This window comes from Pleuronectes platessa, chromosome 3 (assembly GCF_947347685.1).
Source record: "Pleuronectes platessa chromosome 3, fPlePla1.1, whole genome shotgun sequence".
Taxonomy (NCBI): domain Eukaryota; kingdom Metazoa; phylum Chordata; class Actinopteri; order Pleuronectiformes; family Pleuronectidae; genus Pleuronectes; species Pleuronectes platessa.
Window position 1 is genome coordinate 16367916 of NC_070628.1, and position 21979 is coordinate 16389894.

Consider the following 21979-nt stretch of genomic DNA (forward strand, 5'->3'; position numbering starts at 1 on the left):
AGAAACTAAGCACAGGAAGAAGATGGACAAATTATTATGTGTGTGTCTGTGTCATTCTATGCTGCTTTTGATACACATTTATGAGAAAATCATTGTATTTTCTACTTTACTACATATATTTTCAAATGTTTTTTGAGGGTTGAAATAAGGTTTTAGAGTAAGGGTTGAGTTTAGGTTTAGATGAGAGTGAGGTTTGAGGTTTTGTTTTAGTGTAAGGGTTGTAATATGACCGTGTATGTCCTCAAAACTATGCAAATAAGTAAATTCTCCAGGAAGTTCATGCTCTTCCTCTGTTTGTAAAACACTGTTAGACAAACATGATGGCTGTTTACACTGTAAATATATTATGTATATAGTATCACTATCTATTATATTTCTTGTGTTCATTCTATTTTTCTTATTTATAACTTTATTACATTTTCTAACGGTCTTTATTGTTATGATGCCCCTTTGCTATAGTAACATTGCAAATGTCCCTGCATTGGGATAACAAATGATTATATTTAATGAAAATATTATCTGTAACTGTTACATAGTTAGTTAGTTTCCTAATTGAACTCAATTCCCAGTTATGGGAAATAACTTCACTGCTGTTGAAATATATTTGAAGAATTTATAGGGACAGATTGTTTCATCTTGAGTTAAAAACTAAATTTTTATAAAGTTGTTGCATTAGCAGGTCCCATTCTGATGTCCACTGCAGTATGTTCATGTCAGAGCGGATGGTGCTGCACTTCAGTAGTTTCAGGAAAGAACTTTAATTGAGTATTTCCCTTTTACTCTTCTTCATTTTTCTATCCACTACATTTCAGACTGACTTTTTTTCACTGTACTACATTTATACAACTGTAGTTACTTTCCAGATAATTATTTTGCAGAAGTAGATCATAAACTATGATACACTTTTAAAGATAAAACTACAAACTATGTAAAGTTGCTTAAATACAACCACTTCACATAAATAAAAGTGAGGTAAGGTAACGAACAATTAATTTAAATGATATGCTTTTTTTTTTAATTAAGTATAAATGTGATATAAAGAATAGGACAACAAAATATTATTATATGATTTATCTGTACAGCATTCTTTCTTAACAAAGTCACAAAGTGCTTCTCAAGTGGATACAGCAACAACAAAGTTAGATATAAATTAAATTAAAAAAATGTGTTATTTTATATGAATATATTTGCTTTCTAATAATCACTGGGTCACAGAGAGAGAATAACACATGCTTCTCAGCTCTTAACTGTGTGTTGCAGCTGTATTTATTAGTGATCACATACATGTAAAGGTCCATCTTCATCAGATAGACTCTGATGAAGATGAGAGATACATGGATTGTGTTCACAGCAGGACTGTGCCAGAGCAAAACAGTGTGATCTGCAGACACCTCTCGATGTGAACACTGATAAACTCGATTTCCCGCAAAATCGCAGAAAGCAAGAGCGGGTTGTGTCATCTCCGGAGCTGAGGGGCCAATCACAACACTGCATTCTCTAAGCACGTCTCCAATTGGTCAACAGCAGACTACAGCTCTGTTGTTCAGTACAAATTGAAGGAAGCCACTTCGACAATAAATTACAGATAAAGAATCCACTAATTTATCTAAAAAGACTCAAAGCCCCGCTGACATCAGGCGGTGTCCGGGACAGCTGAATGCGAGGGGGCCTCGGGCGCACGGAGGTTTGTTTTCGGGTGAACCATGTTAGCTGTGCTAGCTAACTGAGCAGCGTCTCGTCGCCTCCTTCTTCATCTTCATGGGTTCGTGCTGTTGAGTCTGCCAGGCTTGTGCTGGAGGCAGCGAGGCTAACAAATTAATGCCATCAGCCAGGGTGCGTATACTTTATATATGTCCCATATTTACTACATGTCATCTTTAAAAAGTTTTATAATCGTTTGTTAAATTTGACAAATGGATACTAAGCTGAAATACCAGGGTCGCTAGCATGTTAGCATTGTGCTTTTAGCTGAGCGAGCTAGCTCGACAGCTAACGCGAGTGTTTGCTAAGCTAACTTGTTGTGTTTTGTTGTGTTCGCTGTGTGTGATCGTGTGTTGTCTCACATGCAGAGCTCAGGTCCTATTATGAGTGGGGCGAGTTGCAAAGCTAACGGCGCCGTGTACCCCGCCTCATCAGCGATGATGAATTCTGTGAAGAAGCCGAAGATGGAGCAGATACAGGCCGACCGGGAGCTCTTCCTACAGGCCTTTGAAAGTGAGAGTTCACACCAATACTTTGTTACCTAACTTTTCTGTTTTGGTAACGTGAGACCAGCTTCTCCGGGCTGTCACTGAGCATTAAGACACTCGCTGAACTTTCCTATCACTTATTTTGTTTTCAATCTCTGGTTTTGGAAGAGAGGCCTCCCCAGTTTAACTGTCTCTCCAGTTTCTGTTATGACTAAAGGTCCATCACGGAAGCTGTATTGATATAGACGTGATCAGGCTAAAGGGCCCAATGAAGAGACAAGTGCTGTAAATTAACTGCTTAGATTGTCAGGTTTGGTGTTTGTTTTGCCACCTGTTAACACGTCCTGTGTTGTCATGTGCTTTTAAACATTTGGCTTAATTTCTCAGATGAAATAAAGGAGTGATTATTATTTTGATAGTGTTATTTATCTATTGTGATAGTATTCACATGTTATTGTGCAGTATCATATTTTATCCCTGTAGTTTGCTCATTGTCTCATTACCTGAGAAATTGCATGAAGAGGGATTTGGATAGACAGTTATGTTTTTGTGTTTTAAATTTAAATGTCATAACACCTGTTTTCTATTTTGCAGAACCCACACAGATATACAGATTTCTCCGCACAAGGAACTTGATTGCAGTAAGTCTTATATTCAAATATCTATTCTCTGTGTCAATTTAGCAACCAACATCCTCACTTTAAAGTATTTATTAAATTGTTTCTCTTTTACCCCTTTTAGCCCATATTTTTGCACAGGACTCTTACCTTCATGTCTCACAGAAACGGTCGAACAAATGCCAAGAGGTGAGTCTTTAGCTGACCTATATGGATAGGAATCATTGTGTTCCACCAACCAAGTTTTGAATTATTGACTCATTTGGAACCTGCATGCTTTTGTTTTCTAATCCTTCCATCCAGGAAAACATTCAAAGTGGATGACATGTTGCAGATAGTGGAGAAGATGAAGGGAGAGCAGGATTCTCCAAGGTAACAGATCTGCAAAAGTAGATGTTATGCCATTTTATAACTGGATAGCTTTTACAATAAAAATACCAGTGAAACTATTTAGTTCTCTTAAACACCTGCTAAGTACTACAATTTCAATGTTTGGATTATAAGTGCTGTTCAGATTTTTTTTTTCTCCAACAATTGATTTATATTTGCTTAATAAAGCCCAATCTCACCTGTGCACTTTCCTTTTGGCTCTTTTAGCTTGTCTTCACATTTACAGTTAACCTTCACTGGGTTCTTCCATAAGGATGGTAAGCAGAGTTCACTCCTCATTAGATGCTTGTGTTGAGTAGATCTTTGAAAAGAGAAACGAATGCATAGAAAACCAGCTGACATAATTTTTCCGATTGTCATATTTTGGCATTCCTCATCAGGTATTAATGCAATAACCGATTTATTGAAAGTAATCAATTGCACGCTAAACATTTGTGTAGAGACAGGCTTTTCTTTCCACAGCAGCAATGTTGACAAAATGATTGATGCCAACCTCTTCTTTCCAACACAGAAAAGCCATCTCAGGTTTCAGAAAATGAACAGAATTCTGTGTCCCTAGAGGTGCTACTTGTCAAAGTCTGCCATAAAAAACGCAAGGTATAGTAAAATATCCTTCTAGTAGAAATTAATTTAATCGTCTGTTACTTACTTCTGGTTATGCTTGTTTTCCTTTCAGGATGTCAGCTGCCCAATAAAACAAGTGCCTACAGGTAAAAAACAGGTGCCTTTGAATCCTGACAGTAACCAAACCAAGCCTGGCTCCTACCCGTCCTTGCTGGTCTCCAGCAACGAGTTTGAGCCCAGCAACAGCCACATGGTGAAGTCCTATTCACTCCTGTTCAGGGTGTCGTGCACGGGGAGGAGGGAGACTAATGGTCTGGTCAATGGAGAAGCCAACGAAAACATTGGTATGAAGTCCACATCAAAGTCTAAAGTGTTATTGTTTTTGACAAAGTAGCCTTTGAACTGGTGGGAGCAAATGGGATGCACCAAGAGAGAGACTATTAGGGAGCAGAACTTGGCCACTAAACTGGTCTTTCTTTGGGAGCGTCATCTGAAATAATATGATGGATGTCTCTGAAATTGTGGCTGGTAGAATAATGCATTTTCTTACCATGTTTTTTCTATGCTTAATAATCTTGTTTTCTGTGCACAGATGTAACGGATACTCCTAGTAGAAAAAAAAGAACTTCATCTCATAGAGAAGATGGAGAGACCACAGAGACATATGTTGCACAGATGACGGTCTTTGATAAGAATAGGTAAGGTTTTGTGATTTTACATGTAGTTGTTCTCTGCTGTTCCTTTGACTATGTCTCTGATCAATGGACTGTGGTTTGTCCTCTGCAGGAGATTACAGCTGCTGGATGGGGAGTATGAGGTGTCGATGCAGGGGATGGAGGACAGCCCTGTGAGCAAAAAGCAGGCAACATGGGAAACCATTCTTGATGGCAAGGTTAGACAAATAGGTCTACAAGGAATTTGTCTCATTTGTTACGTCCTAATTTTCCTTAACCTCTTTTCACTGACCATTCAACTGTATTACTGTCCCACAGAGACTGCCACCATTTGAGACATTTTCTCAGGGACCCACATTGCAGTTCACACTGCGCTGGACAGGGGATGCCAGTGGTAAGTCCACTGCCCCTGTCGCAAAACCCCTCGCTACCCGCAACTCGGACAGCTCCACCCCCATGGAGACCCGGACCAGCAATCACCGAGCTGCACTCATGAGTAAGTAAAGAATAATACACACCATATCATTTTCTGAATATTCTCTCTAACCCTAACCCTTTTTGAGAAATCTGCAGTTATTTAGAGGATTTCTATCAATTATCATGAGAGGTACCATTTGTTTCTACAAAATCCTTTTTGTTCAAATTTAATTTGTAATTTAATTCATGAGCAGGAGGCAGAAAACATGATTTTAAATGATGGTTAATGTGGGGAGGACATAACAAGTTTACCATTCCACCATCTGCTTTATTATATTTATTTTAAAACTTTTTAAAGTGAACACTAAACAACAGAAACAGAGATTTAGGTAATGCCGGATTTGAGATAAACTGAATGACTCGTGGGTTTTTGCCCACTCTGATATTTGTGTGGGGCAGTCTATTTGTGACTGAATATGAAGATGTGCTCTGAGTCATAACTGAATTCCCCTCAGACATGTGCTTCACTTCATAAATGTCATGTTAGAAAAAAGATTCCTCTCTTTTGTATACTTTTCTAGTACTATTCATGAATTTCCAGCAAAAGGCTTCATACAGCATGTTACCACCATAACACATTGTTCTCTTTTTAACTCTCTCCAGGCTGTATGAAATGGCCAGCAGAATTCTATGTCTAATAAATGTGAGAGTCAAGCCTTTCTTCAGCTCCAATGATGGTCCTTAATAAACCCTTTTAACCACTTAACGGCAAAAGAAGATTTAAAATTCATCACTGAGGCAACATGTGAGCGCTGTGAACGCTTTTCCTGTTACTCATGTTATCATCATATTGCAGCAAATAAATAGCACATCAGCAGTAGTGTGATTGTGGTGGGAATGAAATAAGGTTCTCATGCTCCCCTTAAAGAGGCTTACCAATACACTTGTATACAAATTTTTCCATAAAGGTTTGATAATATGTTTGTAAAACTTTTTAGAATTGCCCTCCTAGGACAAATAAAGTTAATTTGAACATATGGCTGATATGTTGGTATAGTATATCTAATACTTCCTAATCCCAGTATTGACAACTGCCCCCGAAAATCCACATCAGTCTGTCTGCATTTCTTGGTTCCATTTGCCAAAAATGCGCAATTTCTGTTGTGTGAACAGAGCTTTTGTGGCACATTTACATATCCTGTACATGACCTGCACTCGGTTTTAATCAAAAACAAAACAAAGTAAAAGGGAAATGAAGCCAGCATCTGATAGATACTACGTCTGAAAAGTACTTGATGTTATTTGGAAAACAATGCACTACAATTTCGTAAATGTTGAATGCATCAAATCCAAAGATTATTTGTTATTTTGTGAATCTTCATGGATTAACTTCTGTCATCTGTTTCCATCAGCAGTGAAAGAGTCAGTCAGCACAGACATACAGACGAGGAAAGAGCAGGTCCAGTGTGATCCGCGGCAGAAGCTACGTATATTTTATCAGGTACACCACACAATAGTGAGGGATATATGATGGGACTGGGACACTGGTTTACAACAAGCCTTTGGTGAGGGGGCGGTGTTTTTTTTTTATGCCTGAGTTACTGTCGCAGATGAATTTCAACTGCTCTTATAATTATTTCATTAGGATTTTGATATAGTAAATAAATCATAGCTTACATTATGAACAGTTTTGACCCTCAGTGTTTAGTTTCCAGATGTGACAGTAACTTGAATACGATATAGCAATGTCAGAATCACCCATTCATTCACAGACTGTAGGTTATTGCACAGTTACTAATGTACTTACTAACGTGATCTGTTCTCGCTCAGTTCCTGTACAACAACAACACGCGGCAGCAGACTGAGGCGAGAGACGATCTGCACTGTCCCTGGTGTACGCTCAACTGCAGCAAGCTCTACAGCCTGCTCAAACACCTCAAACTCTCCCACTCCCGCTTCATCTTCAACTATGTGGTAAGGGACACTGTGTGTGTGTGTCTGTGTTTTTGTAGCAGAGCTTGAAGAGCGTTTGGAATTTGTACGCAAACTTCATAATCACTGTTTTTTTTATCTTGTAGTGAAGTGGTGGCTTTTGATATTTTGCTCGGGAAATGCTGTGTGTTGTCCTCATGACTCTTTTAAGTGCAATTTGTATGTCTCTGTTGAGGAAAATTATTATTGGCCCTCGACTTGCTATTATACTTTACTCTGTGTTACATGACTCTATACAGGAATGGAACGTTTGTTTTACCAGGGTCTTACCAGTTGATTGTGAGTTATTTTGGGGACAGGGATGGTTGTTGCCTCTGCTCCCTGTACAGACCATCTACAGTTTAATGGTGTTCACTGGCTGGAGCTCCTTGGTCAACTATCTTTTAACTTAAATATACCCAAAAAATTGTGGTGAAGGAAAATTGCAATTGACTCAGAATGTCAAAACAAATTAATGGCAATATGTTTAAAGAGTTTGTACAAAATTCTGTAGTAGAAGGGAGTAAATAATATAATTTATTTTGTAACTTTAGATCGAAACTTTAAATTGAAATGATTACACTGTCACTAGACCTTTTTTAAGTATTTTTAAGTAGGTTTGTTAACTTGTGTCAGGCATTTTGGGCAGAACTGCAGTGTGGTCATGTTTTGTTCCACAGTGCAAAGAGAAGAGGTTGAAGAGTTCAAACTTTTATGGGATGCAGCTAAAATAATCTGTCAAACCAAAAAGGGCAAGTTATGTTTTAGGTCTTGGAAATGTTGTCTTTTCCCTCCTATTTTGTAAGACACCGTCAGTTTCTACTCATTCGCCTTTTTATCTCCTTCCCTCCCTCGCCCTCTGACAGCATCCAGGGAGCACCGCTTACTCCTCTGTCTGAACAGACACTTAAATTCAAAGAATGTCATCGCTTTCCCTCTGAGGAATCTCACATTTAACATTGACATCCAGTGACAGGTTGAGCAGAAGCAGGCCCTCTTTGTTTCAGCTGAATCTTATATCCATACAAATTTTATTGATCTTTTTTCCCTCCGCAGCCTGACCCCAAAGGAGCAAGGATAGACGTGTCTATCAATGAGTGCTATGACGGCTCATATGTTGGCAACCCTCAGGACATCCACAGCCAGCCAGGCTTTGCTTTCAGCCGCAACGGCCCGGTCAAGAGGACGGCTGTCACTCACATACTGGTCTGCAGGTAAACATGGTTCCTTTGTACAACAGCAGTTTTCATGTTCAAAGATGCTGCCTGTCAGAAAATGTAATTACCTTTTTAATAGGCCTTTCATTCAGTCTGTGGTGATTAATTGTTTATCAGCTGAATTAACTTTTAAGAAGTGTTTAGGGACCCCGAATAGATTGGCTCTTATCCAAGAACCTTCTTCAGTTCTGTTCAACAGGTCTTGTTAGTAAAGAGAAGCGTCGTATCTCGTGGCCTGGAGTTATCTCAAGCCTGATTATGAAAAGGTATCCGGGGTACGTTGGAGTTGCTTCGTAGTAAAGGCCACAGCGGCTGCCACACTGAATGGCCTGTCACCACAGGATCTCAGGCTGGTTCAAGGGATGACGACCAGAACTGTATCTGAGGATTGTGGGTTGATGGAGTGTAGGGCGTATGTAATATTTATTTAAAAAATGTTAAAATATAAAGATTTGAATTCCAGTGAAATGTGTTTCTGTTATAATATGTAGGATTTGTTGTTTCCACTTCCTCTAGGCCCACGAGGACCAAACCAAGTCTGTCAGAGTTCCTTGAAACCGAGGATGGAGAGTTGGAGCAGCAGAGGACCTACGTCAGCGGACACAACCGTCTCTACTTCCACAGTGACAGCTGCATGCCCCTGCGGCCCCAGGAGATGGAGGTGGACAGCGAGGATGAGAGAGATCCAGAGTGGCTCAGAGAGAAGACTGCCACAGTGAGAAGCCATTACTTGACTCCTTGTGGCTGGTTTCATTGTTGAATAGAAATAGAGGGGGGGGAAAAGCACAATTCATGGAGTCTCCTTTACAGGTCTAGAAAGTTGCCAAAGAGGAAATCTCTGGATCAATGCAGCAGCAGTTGATGTAGTTACTAAAGAGACAAGTGGTGATATCTAACAGGGAAATGGTGGTTTGAATTTGAAATGATTAGTGGGTGATTAATAAGACAGATGGAATACTAAATACTATTGTGTGCAACTGGTTCTGAAGATCCTGTAGGGAAAAAAAAATGTAAGAGTAGCAGGAAAAATAAAACTTAGTTGTCTTGATTTTGATATCGGTTCCCAATGGCAAAAAAGAGTCCAAGCACTTGGGTCACTCCTGTTCCATATAAATAAATAACTCAGATGCTGGAAGCAAAAACTGTTTCCCACACTGAACTCTACCTCAGCTTTCTCCTACACCCTTACATAACATTTTTGTTTAAGTATTGATTTACCGAACCTGCCAACAAGTCTTTATCACCTTGAGTTTCACCATCAGTATGAACAGAAAATGCTTCTTTAATTCTGTGTTGCAACACTGGCTGAGATCATATTGTATCAAGCTGCTAAATGTTTGATATAAATGTCTTTTTTTTCTTCTTCTTCTTTTTCTACAGCAACTGGATGAGTTCACAGATGTGAATGAAGGAGAGAAGGAGGTGATGAAGCTGTGGAACCTTCATGTCATGAAGCACGGGTACGTGGTTTCAAAGTCAGTCAAAGTTTTTTATTTCACCAAAAATAATAATTGTGTATATTTATTATGCTTGTACTTAATTGATGAAGAGAATTTGTTGAACTGTAATCAATTATTTATTTAAAGTGCTGTAATTCTTGGTCCTTTACATGTTAACGACAACTAAGAGTCGATGTTAAAAATATGCATTATTTGTATTACTCTGTACATGCTGTAGTACCTTATTACTTAAAAAAAAAAAAATCCAAATCAAGAACATTTACAAACTGTGTCAAAGTGAATTAAGCCACATATACAAAATTTGTCCTGTCCCCTTATTTCCCCTGCAGTTTCATAGCAGACAACCAGATGAACCAGGCGATCAAGGCCTTTGTGGAAAAACGCGGTGCTCACATCATTCGCCGCAACCTCTGCCGCAACTTCCTCCTGCATCTAGTCAGCATGCATGATTTCAACCTCGTGAGCACCGCCACTATCGACCGGGCCATGGCCCAACTGCGGCAGATCCAGGAAGACCTCCCCGACACGGCGGAGGAGGAGGCGGACCTGACTCTGGTATCAGCAGGAGCCTGCAACGGTATAGCTGTCACCTCCAGTGGGGGGAAGCAGGGCAAGAGGACAAAAAGCGCGCTAACAGACTGATGCAGGCTGGATGGATTGAACAATGATTGTCATGTTTTTTTTATTTCTTCTCTTCTTCAATGAACATTACCAACCCTATGGTGCTTAGATAGGTGGGCGAACTGGTCAGTGGAGGATCTGACCTGAAGCATACCAGTATACAAGTTACAAGGTAAACAAGTTTTTGGAACTTGAACTGAACCAAATATGAACAATATGAAAGTGAATCACCGACCGCTACACAAGCAGGAGTGTGAGGACTGGATGGTGCAAGTTGAACCTACTTAATATGCATTTTGTAGGAGCCACTGAAGTTTCTGTGTTTGGATGAGAGAGAACAATCTGAGAATCCTCTCTGACGCGTGAGACGGCCTTTGGTGTGTCCGTGTTGTAGACAACTGTATCATGCGTACAGTTAAAACTGTACCGGTAATGTTGTCTCGATTATTTGTACACATACAAAATAACCTTGTTGAAAACGTATCCTTTTAGCTGATTATTTTAGCACTTGGTGTTTGTATTTAGGAAGCTTACATTGAAATTGTCTTATTTTTTCTCTTTATTTTTAAATCATGCTGCGCCAAATGTTGAATGCAGCATTTCCACTGTCATGAGTGGAGAACAGTTAGTGGATTTGATTTCACTGTTGTGAATGACGTTTTAATTTGAAAGGTTATACGGTTAAAGAGAACCTAACGGTAACTTGGCTTCATTTGTAGGGTATAAAAAGTCTGTAAAGCTTTTGTTAGGACCCCCGGATGCATTGTGGGTTTTGCTGGTAGGCTGCCATGACAATAGTGTTATACCCTGAGCTTGGATTCTGGAAAACAGAATAAATTCAGATTTTGTGTCCAGGCTAAACTCCCACTTTATAACCCCAAAGCCTTTTTGGCCTGCGTTGATAATAGCTCAAGGAAAGCCAGGGAAATTAACTTTTCTAAAACTTTCTTTTTTCCTAAGACTTACTGAAACAACCAGCAGCACCATCACCACATGTATGGTGGAGCGTGCATAGCACTGAAGGTATAAAAGTCAACCGTTTTCTGATGAAGTGGACACCTGTAGTTTCTTTTCACATTGAGGTTTTTAAACTTCACAGAATCAGTAGCTGATGACAGGCGTTTATTCAGGATATCACATCAAATGTTCAGCTGTGTCCTGTTCTGGGTTCGATATTTCACACATTGCATTTTCTTCTCTAAAAGCAATATGCTGTTTATTGGTTGAGTGGTCTCTCCAGGTCAACACTCACTTGTCTGTTAGTTCCAGTTGATGCCAAAGGGGAATATGTTCACCAGTGTATTTTATTTAGTCTTTTCCTTTTGTTAATTTCAAAACCAGTTTGTAAAACGAAAGCAGCAGTTGTTTCTTGTAGTGTGCACATAAACCGGCGATCACCATCATCATCGACATCATGCATTATTTCATCAGACTTCCCTCATGGACAACCAAATCAACTATTTTATTTTTCCTCCCTCCACTACTTGTAGAGGGTTTCTGTGATCATCTGGAAATGGGAGACATATTCACCATTATTATCAAAACACCCTGTTTAAAAATTGTGAACTGTACACTCTGGCTAAAGGGGTTTTTATATTTAAAGAAATAAAATACATTTGACCTTATTTGTGATTGATTTCTGGACATGAGCCATCACTACAATCTTTCAGTTCTGTCGCCGCCTCTACCTTGTTACTCCTGTCTGAAAAACACAAATCCCACAGGGCTAAACACCTCTGGATATGGCTTTACCTAAGCACTTTACACAAGAAATGATCTATATATCAGATTTAAAATGAAACCTTTTCTTACAGATTTACTGTCACAACCTTAAGAACAAGAGAGTAAGTGACCTTTTGAGTTGATTATATTCTTGTCAACTGCTGCTTACGAGGTAAAGAATAACTTCCAGGTAGATTATTCTCCATCTTGATAATAATGCTGAGATAAATCAAAAGATGTTCAACTTTTCGGATTAAGAGCAGTAAAAGAAGTTGTCAAACTTTGTAACTAAAACAGTGATTTGTCTCATACACAACCTGAAAAGATTATATGATGATATTCCATAGGATCTCAATTACTACTGTTATTCCCCAAAGCCCAGAAGTCAATAAATATAACAGAAAACTAGCAAATAGTTACAAACCCATTTAGGATGTCATGAAAAGGACAAACAGGTCCTGGTATTTGAAATGCTAGTAGGAGAAGACTTAAGTTTTCCCTGAAAAATAAATATCTACAAGGAGCAAAGTAGGATTTTTTTTTTATCACTTCAATAATTTCAGTTTGTTTTAGAATATTGATTTCTGTGAGCAGTGATCAGTTCCCGCTCGAGCATAGAGCATCTGTCTGCACACAGACGATCTTTGGCTATTACAAACACTTGGCGCATGTTTGTGAGGTCACTACAAATCACTACAGATTTCATTTGTATTTATAAGTAGCACTTAAATGCTGCGCTGGGTTTCCTGTTTATCCGTACCGTCCGGCTTTTTATACGTGGGGAACATGGGCAACGTACAGAGCTAGTTAGCTGGGCCAGTGTAAAAGTAAATTAAAAGTCCTCTTAGCGTAGTTTAGCGTCGCACAAATTGACGTCACGGGTCCATCATGCACGACAGCCAAGCGCGAGCGTTCAAACTTATCCGGAAAGACTTCGAGTTTCTTTACGATGCGAAACAAACTGAAACGAAACAAAACGTGCAGAGAACCAGGGAGTGAACGAAGTACCGAGGTGATCACGTTAGCATTAGCATTAGCAGTGTCCAGCTGTTCCGTCGAGGGAGATTCCCCAACTCCAGCTGCTGCAGGCGTCTCCGACAGAAATGTCCAGCCGCGTCAGGGTCAAAGGAAGACGTGGTCCGTGCAAGATGTTAGAATCGCCCCCATTTTCTTACGCACACCGCTGCATAGCAAGAGGAAAGTGAGCAGTGATGTTAACCTCTGTCAGTCTGAAAATAAGCTGCAGACACCAGTGCCTCCTCTTCCTCCTCCTCCTCTTCCTCCTCGGTTGTCTCCAGTAGTTCACCTCCTGGAGGAGGATCAGGATCGTCTGTCTACCAGGAGACGATATGTGTCCCCCTCATCTCTGCGTAGCCGCCTGGAAGAAATCAAAACATCTAACCCAGCGTTTCCAGTTCAAACAGTGTTCAGCACTTTGCAGAAGAAAACCAGTCTGCAGGGATTCGGATCCTCAGGTGAGTTTCAGCAAAATCATATTAAAGCCTCCATAAGGGTTAGCATAAATAAGGGTTGTCTCATCCCTGCTGGTCGTATTATCAGTAAAGAAGTGAAGCAGTCCCTTGATCAATGTTAGTAAGTCTCAATAGCCACGATATATTGAAGGCTTTTTAACCTACCACCATATGAGTCCCTCTAATTCCTTCAACTTGTCTAAACTGTTTGGATCCCCACACCAAAGAGCACCAGGGATATTGCTCACCACACTCAGGTAGCACTCTGAGTTTATTGTGTTTTTTTTATGCTATAAGCAGTTTTACATGTCCATTCATGCAATTCAATCGGAATGCCCCTCTACTCTCAACCAAAACAGACAACTCCCTGCATCCAAGCTCCCCACAGAAGAGGAGACGAGGAGGTGAAAGCTCAGAGAGAGTGTCCAAGCGTCTAAGGTGTGGTGGCGCTGCAGAGGATGGCGTCGGTTTGGATCCCCAGTCGGGACAGGGCATCCTCGCTGTGAGGAAGCAGCCCAGCATCAGCAAGCTGAGCCGCTCTCACAGACTGCAGCAGAGGAGTGGGAGTCTAACAGTCCCAGTGAATAACCCTGAGCTGAACTCTGAAGGGAGAAATCACTCAGAATCTGACGGCCAGTCCCCCATAATCCATGATGTCCTCCACAGAGGTAAACCTTCTCGTGCACGGATGGATCTGTATTCCCAAGCCATGTGCTTCTGCCTTTAACTAACAGAAAATGAACTTGTTAACCATTTGTCCAGAAGGGAGCTATGAGGATGTTCTCTGGACAGACAAGTACAGTCCTCAGCATTCAAGTGAAGTGATCGGTAACAGTGGCTCAGTGAATAAATTACAGAGGTGAGTTTGGTTTATCAGCTTCCAAACACAATGAACTGGAAATCAGGGTAAACACAACTTTTTCTTTCTCTTTGGAATTTAGTTGGTTGAAGAAATGGAAGTTAAGAGCTGACTGTGATGAGAGGAGAAAGGTGGAGGAAAGGAGAGATGAAGATAACAGCACAGGTATTCATCCCACGTTCCTTTTCTACTTATTTAATGGTCAGATTTAGTATGTGTCTCATGACTGGTACCTGATTGTGATGACAGGATTTCCATTTGTGGGAACAGTTTTAGGGGTTGGAAAAGTAAAGTAACCGCTGTCCTTTCGCAGACTCGTGGGACTGTGGAGACTTCCAAGGTGAGGCTGTGGCAGAAGACCACAGAGAGGAGCCACTGTGTAACACCATGCTGCTCACAGGGCCTCCGGGTGTGGGGAAGACTGCCTCAGTGTATGCCTGCGCTCAGGAGCTCGGCTTCAAGGTCCACATTTTTAAAAAGCTCTAATATTATCTTTCAAAACAAGAAGTCAAAGTATGATGAGTGCATCAATATTCATATCTTCAAGTTTTCACTAAGCTAAGAGAAAACATTTAACTCTGAATCTCGGTTAGGGGAAAAGTCTGATTATTTATTCAGTCACCACTAAGAACAAATAAGAAATAAAAGCATTGATAATATTATCCCAGATAACCAGATGGTTGTTAGATGTACAAACTGTTACACTTTTGTACACTTCACATCTAAGAATTTAATCACAAACGAAAGTTGACAAAAAACAATAATGGAAAAACTAGTTTAAAAAGCCTGATGGCTGCATACGTTTAGTAAATCTCAGATATCTGTTTTACCTGGGTTTAAACCAATGTATTTTCTTCATTCTTCGTTCTGACAGAAATATGTTACTCACAGATGAGCAGCTTATTTGTATCCACTTATGTATTCATGCTCTAGAAGCTCATTGCATTTATGCCTCATTTGAGAATTTCAGATCAGTTGTAAAAATCCACAATCACTCCTGTGCTTGTTCTAAATTCAGTCACGCCAGAGGGAACATTTAAAATGTGATTGCTTCAGCTAACCTTGTGACTCTCGCTAGGACCAAATCAGGCTCACCATTTTCTAGTCTTTCATGACAAGTAATCACCTGAGTATTATACTCATGTAATGTTGGTTTTACCTTTTTAAAATCAAAGGTGTTCGAGGTGAACTGCTCCTCACAGCGCAGCGGCCGCCATGTTCTGTCCCAGCTGAAGGAGGCCACCCAGTCCTACTTGGTGGAGACGTCGGGCAAAGATCCACTGAAACCAGCTTATCTCAACAACTACAACTCCAGCACTCTTAAAGCTGACACCGTACCTGGTGAGAGATGGAGACAGAAAAGCTTCCAACAATGAATGTTTTGAAAGTTAAAAACCTCATGGTGTCAGGTTTGTCGATGGTTTAAATATAGATCAGTAAAGTAATTGTATTGTTTATATAAACATATTTTAATAGATATTTTCCTAAATTTAGCAGGAAGACCAGTGCCTCCTAAGAATGTCACCTCTACCTCAAAAAAGAAGCACGTTGGCCGCTCAGGTCTCAAAGGAAAATCCAATCCAGCCGTGGTCACTTTGACCAGCTACTTCAAGATGAAGGCAGAAGCAGATCACTTACATTGTGCTGGCCCGACGCCGCTTGAGAAACAAGACGGCAAGAAGCTCTCATCACCAGGCGGCGATCAAACGGTGACACCGAGCAAAAAGAAGGCCACGTCACTCATTCTGTTTGAAGAGGTAAAGCAACCAGACACTAACGGATATCACAGCATGTAATCCATGTTTGTTCTGGTTTGATTCATTCATCTGCTCCCGCAGGTCGATGTTATATTTGACGACGATGTTGGTTTCCTCGGAGCCATCAAGTCTTTCATGGCAACGACTAAAAGACCAGTCATTCTGACCACCAATGGTAAAAGCCAACATTATTCAACTATGAATAAATTTGACCTGAAGACCTTGTGATGAAAACTAAATGTCCTCATTAGATCCTTTGTTCAGAGAGAGATTCAGCTGCAGCTTGGAGGAAATCCTTTTCAAAACCCCATCAGTCGTAAGTCAAACTCTACTCTACAGTCTTCTGCAAGTTCAGCGTTAAAAACAACTCTACACTTTTTGTCTGTAGTATATCACGGTCCACTCAGTGTCCCACATGTGCAGACTCTTCGGAGCTGAAATGACCCAATTTTTGATAAGCATACTCCATCTGTCCCGAGGTGAGCGTGTGTAGCTACCTGCAGCTGGTGTGTTTGTCTGAGAATGTGCCACTGGAGTTGGACGATGTCAGGAGCCTCCTCAGACACACCAGTGGAGACGTCAGACGCTGCCTGCTGCAGCTGCAGCTCTGGGCGCTCAGTGGTGGAGGACAGGCAGCTCAGAGTGGAGGCTATAAGGAGCCTATTCATCTACAGTGTAAGTTATATGGATTTTGCTACCACAAATGATCAATACCAGTACATATTCGGCAGAATTTTCTCATATTTCCCAATCTAGACTCATATGCTGCTGAAGATGGAGATCATTTAGATTCTGGTCGTCCTCCATGGGACACGAGCTGCACAGCCTCCATGTTAGGTCTCCAACCTGTCACCCAAAATAAGCTGCTGAACCTTCTAAAGGCAAGTATTCATGTCTCTACATAAACTTAACAAGGTTAATTTCCCAAATAAAATCATTCTCTCAATCCTTTGTCTCTGGCTCTTCAGTGTCGGCGCTGGTCTGAAACAGACATGAACAAGCTGCTGAGGCTCTTATCTGAGAGCTGGAGAGAAGGTGAGCCTCTTCTCTACAACAACCTGGAGCTGCTTCTACCCAACAGAACGTCAGGACAGCGCCTGGAGAAGATGACTTGTTCTGGGGTACAGAGGGAGCTGTCGCCCCCCCACAGTGATCCTCGTGTCCTGCGGCTCAAAGGAGATGTCAGTCCAAAGGTGTTGGCGACCGACAGGAAACCTTTCAGGAATATCTCCAGACTTAGTAGAAGGAAATATACTGCAACTGTGTTTGAGGAAACATCCACTTTAAACCAAACACCTCAAAGAACCTCACTATTCCAAAGGGTTCATTCCACAATCCCTAGTTCAAGTGACAAGACTGAACAAATATCAGACGCCTGTTTAGACGCCCTGAGCGACTTCTTTGACCTAATGTCATACCTTGATATCTGGCTTCCAGCTGCAGCGCCACTCTGTTCAGGTGCATGCAGCCCTGAGGAGTTTGTCTGGACGGGAGCAGAGATAAAGGACGGCTTGTTGGATGAGAGCAACGAGGAGGAGGAGAAGGAGGGTGGCAGCTGGAGCCACGAGAGGCTGTTGGATATTAAGGCTGCTGCTGAGGGCTTAGGGTCTCACAGATGCTGGTGGCGAGGGTCTCAGGCGTGGACCGAAGCCCAAAAACAAAGACATGAGCTGGGGGGCGAAAGGTGGGAGAGGCTGGTGGAGAGATTGGCGTTCCCAGCATCTTCCAAAAGACAGAACCTCAGGTTTAGTTTTCAACCTCTGTGTGGTACAAGGTAAGTCTCTCTTACATCTCAAGTCCCTGAACACTGACTCAGATTGTTTCCTGTCTGGCATCTCAGTTTGTAACAGGACGCCTATAGGTGTTATGCCCTGTTTAACATTAGTTCACGAGTCATTCGGATGTAAGATTTTAGGAGATCCAAGTGGATGCATTTCATCAAATATATGACCAGGTTTTTCCTAACCATGCATTTATTTACTAAAACATGAATCGCCTTCCTTATTTTTCTAGAATCTAAAAGAGCCAAAACTAAAATATCTTGTTTTCCACCATAACACACTCCTCCTCTCGTTCCAGTGTGTCCCACAGGAGGTATGATCTGAGCAGGAAGGTGCTCAGCAGTGACTCCTTCAGCCTGCTGGGGAACAGACGAGCCGTCTGTGTGGACTACATGCCGGTCCTCCGCTCCATCTGTCGCTGTCACAGAGCGCAGCAGCAGGAAGAGGAGCCAAATAGGTGAACCACACACAACACAGCTCTACAATTCTTCAATTCAAATAGTGACATTTCACTTTTGATAGGGTTTAATATACATAAATCGATCCTATTTGATTTCAATACTAGTGTGACCATAGACTGTATATGGAGGTTCCACTTCCTCCCACTATCCAGAAATAAAGCTAAATGGAGCCATGAGGTCCTGCTGATACACACGCTCGACCAATCAGGAATCAGTCTCAGCTGTAAATCACGTTTTAATCTGTTTTTATGGCATCAAATTACCGATCCAACTCAGCCAGCCACCAGGGGGCGATTGAGATGCTTAGGCTTCATTATTTATAGGGATTTTGACAGTGGAAGGCAAATGACTTGAGTTTCTCAGGCCCTGCTGTATCCTTACATAATGTTGGGCATTTTTGAATTTTTTTTATATCCAAGGAAACTATTGTCCATTCAAGTCGTCCAATGTAATTATTGCTGAATTAAATGTTGGATAAATGTATCATAACTTAATTAGACTGGTGGATGTGACATGATACCTCCAAACCATAGTCTACTAAATCAAGTGTTTTGTTCCCAACAGTACGTGTGTGAACTATCTCAGGAACAAACACCTGGATCTGTCAAAGTCGACCCTTCAACACCTTGCAGAAGATTTCTCTTAAAGAAGAAACTGGAAAGTCTACTTTATATACCTGTCAATATTTATTTAACTGTGAACAAAGTTAATTTTTACCAACTTGAGATGTGAAACAATGTTTTATTTACATGTCAGTGAAACCACAATGAGTAAATAAATATTTTGTAAATAAACTCGATCTTGTAAAAATTATTTTGAGGGGTCACCCTAAAGAATGAAGTCATTTATGCAGACATGGATTTCTGAGTATAATTATTTTTCTTTTTTAATTGAAAAAAGTTTGAAACAACTTGAAAGTCCTCAAGACATTAGAAGGTAACATCACAGAGAGTAGTTCGTAGACAACAGCGACCATCATCCTGAAAACTGTACTGCAGCATTGTATGTGACCAGTAGAATATTCAATACTTTAAAAACCCTCAACCACCACCATATATCGGTCCAGGAGGCGGCTAACTGGAAGATTCACTGAGCAGCTCGAAAAACGCTACAGCTTGAAGAAGAGCGTCGCAGAGCTCCTCTCCTCCTCTTCTGCTCCCGATCTGGAAGTGGTTCCTGTACTTGAGCAGCAGCTCTGGGGGAAAGTTAATCCTGGGAATCTTCTGTGTAACAGACTCAGTCATCAGCTGACGCACTGCCTGCGCGCCGCTGGTCCGAGACTCGCCCACCATGAGTCCAAAGTGGCGTCCCACAGCAGTTCGCATCATGTTCAACACTCTGCACAGGAAGAAGGGAAATAAAGGAGGGAATTCTGTTGTTAGTGACTAAGATAAGTGACTTAGCTAAAGTTGAAGTAAAGCATGTTTGATATTAAATGCTCTATTTGGTGTATTTTGAATTTAAAGAGTCATTATTGACATGAAGTCACTTTATCTCACCTGGGAGGAAGGTTAGTCTCTGGCTCCGAGTGCTTAGGCTCCAGCAGAGCAAACAGGATGGCCTCCACTGTCCTCATGTGAGCCATGATGGGGAACAGAGCAGTATTCTGCACTGAGATCGAGGATTTCTCTATAATGTAGAAGTCAGCCGACGGGAGGAGCGACACAACTGTAGAAACCTGTTGGCAGGAAGTGGGATTAGAGTCTGTACTGTGAGTTTCACCTAAACATGAATAAAACAAGCTCACCACAAAACCTCTGCATCATTCATCTAACCAGTGTGAAAGACAATACCATGGACTCTATACTCACATCATTCAAGTAAGAAGAAGCTATGTAGGTCCCCCTCAAGAAATTGGGACATTCCAGTTGTTGCCAATCCTGTACGATCATCCCCCGGTCCACATGTGCCCAGGCAATTTTATTAGTCCCGCATATTATTGACACTATGGAGCTGGCATCCTGTATAAACAAATACAGAGTTATGACGTGTGGTAGTAAAATCTTCAGCTTTCTCTATTCATGTTCAACATTTTGTTTGACAAATGAAACGAGATGAAACCTGAAACTAACACGATCATGCTGACACACACGAGAGTCGCCCCCCCCCGAGCAGGAACAGATTCCCTTGTGTTAAACTTGTATCTTAGGCAGAAACCAAAGAATGGAGCTTCATTCTACTGCAAGACCGAGCAGCTTCAGTGCTCCTTGCTATGGATTCTACAAAGTCTCTGGAACTCCACTGGATCTATTTTTAAAGAACATTTAGTCTCACTTCCTCTAACCAAGGTGGTAACGGTTTCCTCTGTCAGCAGGGTTACACAAAAATTACTTAAAGGATTCCCATGAAATTTGAAAGGATCGGACATTGGCCAAGAAAGAACCGTGCAATATAATGGTTCATGTGCAATCCATTCACTGAACATTTCCTCACACAGTATGTCTTTTGTCTTTTATTTTTTACACAGTATATAGTATTGCATTATACTTATTATCACTTACTAATGGGTATTTTTGACTACTGCTGCTGTAATATTGTAAATTCCCCATGTTGGGACTAATAAAGGATTGTGTTGGATAAAATTGTTCAGCACACGACTCCTGTTGTTGTCTGGGAAAAGATCTAGTGACTAGGAATTAAAATTATTATTATTAGTATGGCTTTACATCAGATTCCGAGGTCCATATCATTATACAAATAAAACAATGAATCATCCCATATTATAGCATCACTTAAATGTCATGCTCATCAAATTAAGTGTGAACAGACTGGACCAGCAGTGTTTGGTTTGTAGGGTTCCCAGTAGACACCAGTATGAACAGGGGGATGTGAACCCGCCCAGCCGACCCACAGTCACAGGAGCTCACCTCCAGCCAGGACCTGTCCACCTCCGGCCTGATGAACTTGGCCAGCTGGATCCTCACTTTCCTCTCCTTCTTGACCGGGTTGAGGATGGAGTTGAAGACGGTGACGGCGCTCTTGTGCTTCAGCAGCGGCACCTTCACCAAACTCTCCAGGGTTCGGAAGGGCCCGTGGGTCGTCCTGTACTCCACGATGTTGAGCGACTTGCGGCCTCTGAGGAGCTTGACGCTGGCCAGCTCTGACGGGGGGGCGTTGTTGAGCAGGTGGAGGATGGCGTCCCGCTGCTCGGAGGTGTAGAAGGCGTCCAGGGGCCTGCTGGGGTCCTCCTTGCAGGGGTCCTCCTTGCCGGGCTCGGCGGAGATGATGGTGTTCAGGGTCTCGAAGCCGGCCACGGGGACCCGGCTCCTCCAGCAGCATGTGCACTGCAGGTACCGCAGCTCCAGCTCGGGGAGGGAGCCGTGCTTCGGGCGGCGGAACAGACCAGACTGACCCGTGTACCGACCTGTGGAGGACATGGTGCGGATTGTTTAGCCTGAATAAAACCTTTAGAAGAGGGGACTCAGTGAGGACAGGGGCTTCCTGTAAGACACTGCGAACTTGTCAAACACAACTCTAAAAAAAGAGACATACAACTATGGACATATTAATGTTAATAAAATGTTATTGTAAAGGTTTAAATGAGCATTTGCAGCTATCACAGTCCAAATTAGCTTAAAGTTGTGGGACAGTAGATTGAGGTTAATGTGAACAATGATGACAATGAATCGTAAAAAACCCCGAAAAAACTTACTTTTCTGAGCGACCGATGACACTAACCGTCTCGCGACCCACATCATCGTTAATTCAATTAATAATCGGTCGTTTCAACTACAACATTGTACCGGTTGGACACATTTGTCCTCCGGTTGTTGTCCGGCACGTTAAAAAAGACGGGTGGAAACAACA

General features: G+C 41.5%; 3 protein-coding genes and 1 long non-coding RNA gene across 7 annotated transcripts; 2 read left to right on the forward strand and 2 right to left on the reverse strand.

Annotated features, from left to right (window-relative positions):
* Positions 1 to 1510: 1510 nt before the first annotated feature.
* On the forward strand, positions 1511 to 11745 carry suz12b (SUZ12 polycomb repressive complex 2 subunit b). 4 transcript variants are annotated; one of them, XM_053417871.1, is made up of 17 exons: positions 1511 to 1833; positions 2070 to 2214; positions 2784 to 2830; positions 2931 to 2995; positions 3110 to 3178; positions 3404 to 3453; positions 3708 to 3793; positions 3873 to 4104; positions 4353 to 4458; positions 4547 to 4652; positions 4753 to 4930; positions 6264 to 6352; positions 6682 to 6825; positions 7879 to 8036; positions 8556 to 8754; positions 9420 to 9514; positions 9829 to 11745. In XM_053417871.1, the coding sequence occupies exons 1-17, from the start codon at positions 1819 to 1821 to the stop codon at positions 10139 to 10141; spliced, it is 2097 nt and encodes a 698-aa protein (XP_053273846.1). In that variant the 5' UTR covers positions 1511 to 1818; the 3' UTR covers positions 10142 to 11745. The 4 variants fall into 4 exon arrangements, with proteins under 4 accessions (XP_053273846.1, XP_053273848.1, XP_053273847.1 ...); XM_053417873.1 differs by having other exon boundaries at positions 9420 to 9499; XM_053417872.1 differs by having other exon boundaries at positions 6267 to 6352.
* Positions 3068 to 4096, reverse strand: LOC128434541 (uncharacterized). Its single transcript, XR_008337229.1, has 3 exons — positions 3846 to 4096; positions 3376 to 3497; positions 3068 to 3187 (listed from the first exon to the last, which is right to left on the reverse strand). It is a non-coding gene; the product is annotated as an uncharacterized LOC128434541 (long non-coding RNA).
* An 882-nt stretch (positions 11746 to 12627) lies between the features above and the next one.
* Positions 12628 to 18966, forward strand: atad5b (ATPase family AAA domain containing 5b). Its single transcript, XM_053418605.1, has 14 exons — positions 12628 to 13317; positions 13674 to 13982; positions 14077 to 14173; positions 14256 to 14338; positions 14487 to 14635; positions 15349 to 15514; positions 15668 to 15930; positions 16012 to 16105; positions 16182 to 16246; positions 16410 to 16605; positions 16687 to 16811; positions 16899 to 17704; positions 18010 to 18168; positions 18737 to 18966. Exons 1-14 carry the CDS (start codon positions 12792 to 12794, stop codon positions 18816 to 18818), a joined length of 3120 nt encoding a protein of 1039 aa, XP_053274580.1. The 5' UTR covers positions 12628 to 12791; the 3' UTR covers positions 18819 to 18966.
* On the reverse strand, positions 18835 to 21979 carry tefm (transcription elongation factor, mitochondrial). Its single transcript, XM_053418606.1, has 5 exons — positions 21825 to 21979; positions 21040 to 21536; positions 19984 to 20133; positions 19672 to 19850; positions 18835 to 19510 (listed from the first exon to the last, which is right to left on the reverse strand). Exons 1-5 carry the CDS (start codon positions 21868 to 21870, stop codon positions 19246 to 19248), a joined length of 1137 nt encoding a protein of 378 aa, XP_053274581.1. The 5' UTR covers positions 21871 to 21979; the 3' UTR covers positions 18835 to 19245.

Bases quoted from the DNA above. Each gene is read 5' to 3' on its own strand.
- suz12b (XM_053417871.1), top strand. The intron at 3,794-3,872 runs GTATAGTAAAAT...TTTTCCTTTCAG, and splicing joins TCTGCCATAAAAAACGCAAG to GATGTCAGCTGCCCAATAAA. The intron at 4,653-4,752 runs GTTAGACAAATA...ACTGTCCCACAG, and splicing joins AAACCATTCTTGATGGCAAG to AGACTGCCACCATTTGAGAC.
- atad5b (XM_053418605.1), top strand. From the start codon at position 12,792: ATGCGAAACAAACTGAAACGAAACAAAACGTGCAGAGAACCAGGGAGT. The intron at 14,339-14,486 runs GTATTCATCCCA...GTCCTTTCGCAG, and splicing joins AGATGAAGATAACAGCACAG to ACTCGTGGGACTGTGGAGAC. The intron at 18,169-18,736 runs GTGAACCACACA...TGTTCCCAACAG, and splicing joins CAGGAAGAGGAGCCAAATAG to TACGTGTGTGAACTATCTCA.
- tefm (XM_053418606.1), bottom strand. From the start codon at position 21,870: ATGATGTGGGTCGCGAGACGGTTAGTGTCATCGGTCGCTCAGAAAA. The intron at 21,537-21,824 runs GTAAGTTTTTTC...TGTCCTCCACAG, and splicing joins GTCATCGGTCGCTCAGAAAA to GTCGGTACACGGGTCAGTCT. The intron at 20,134-21,039 runs GTGAGCTCCTGT...TTGTTTATACAG, and splicing joins TGGACAGGTCCTGGCTGGAG to GATGCCAGCTCCATAGTGTC.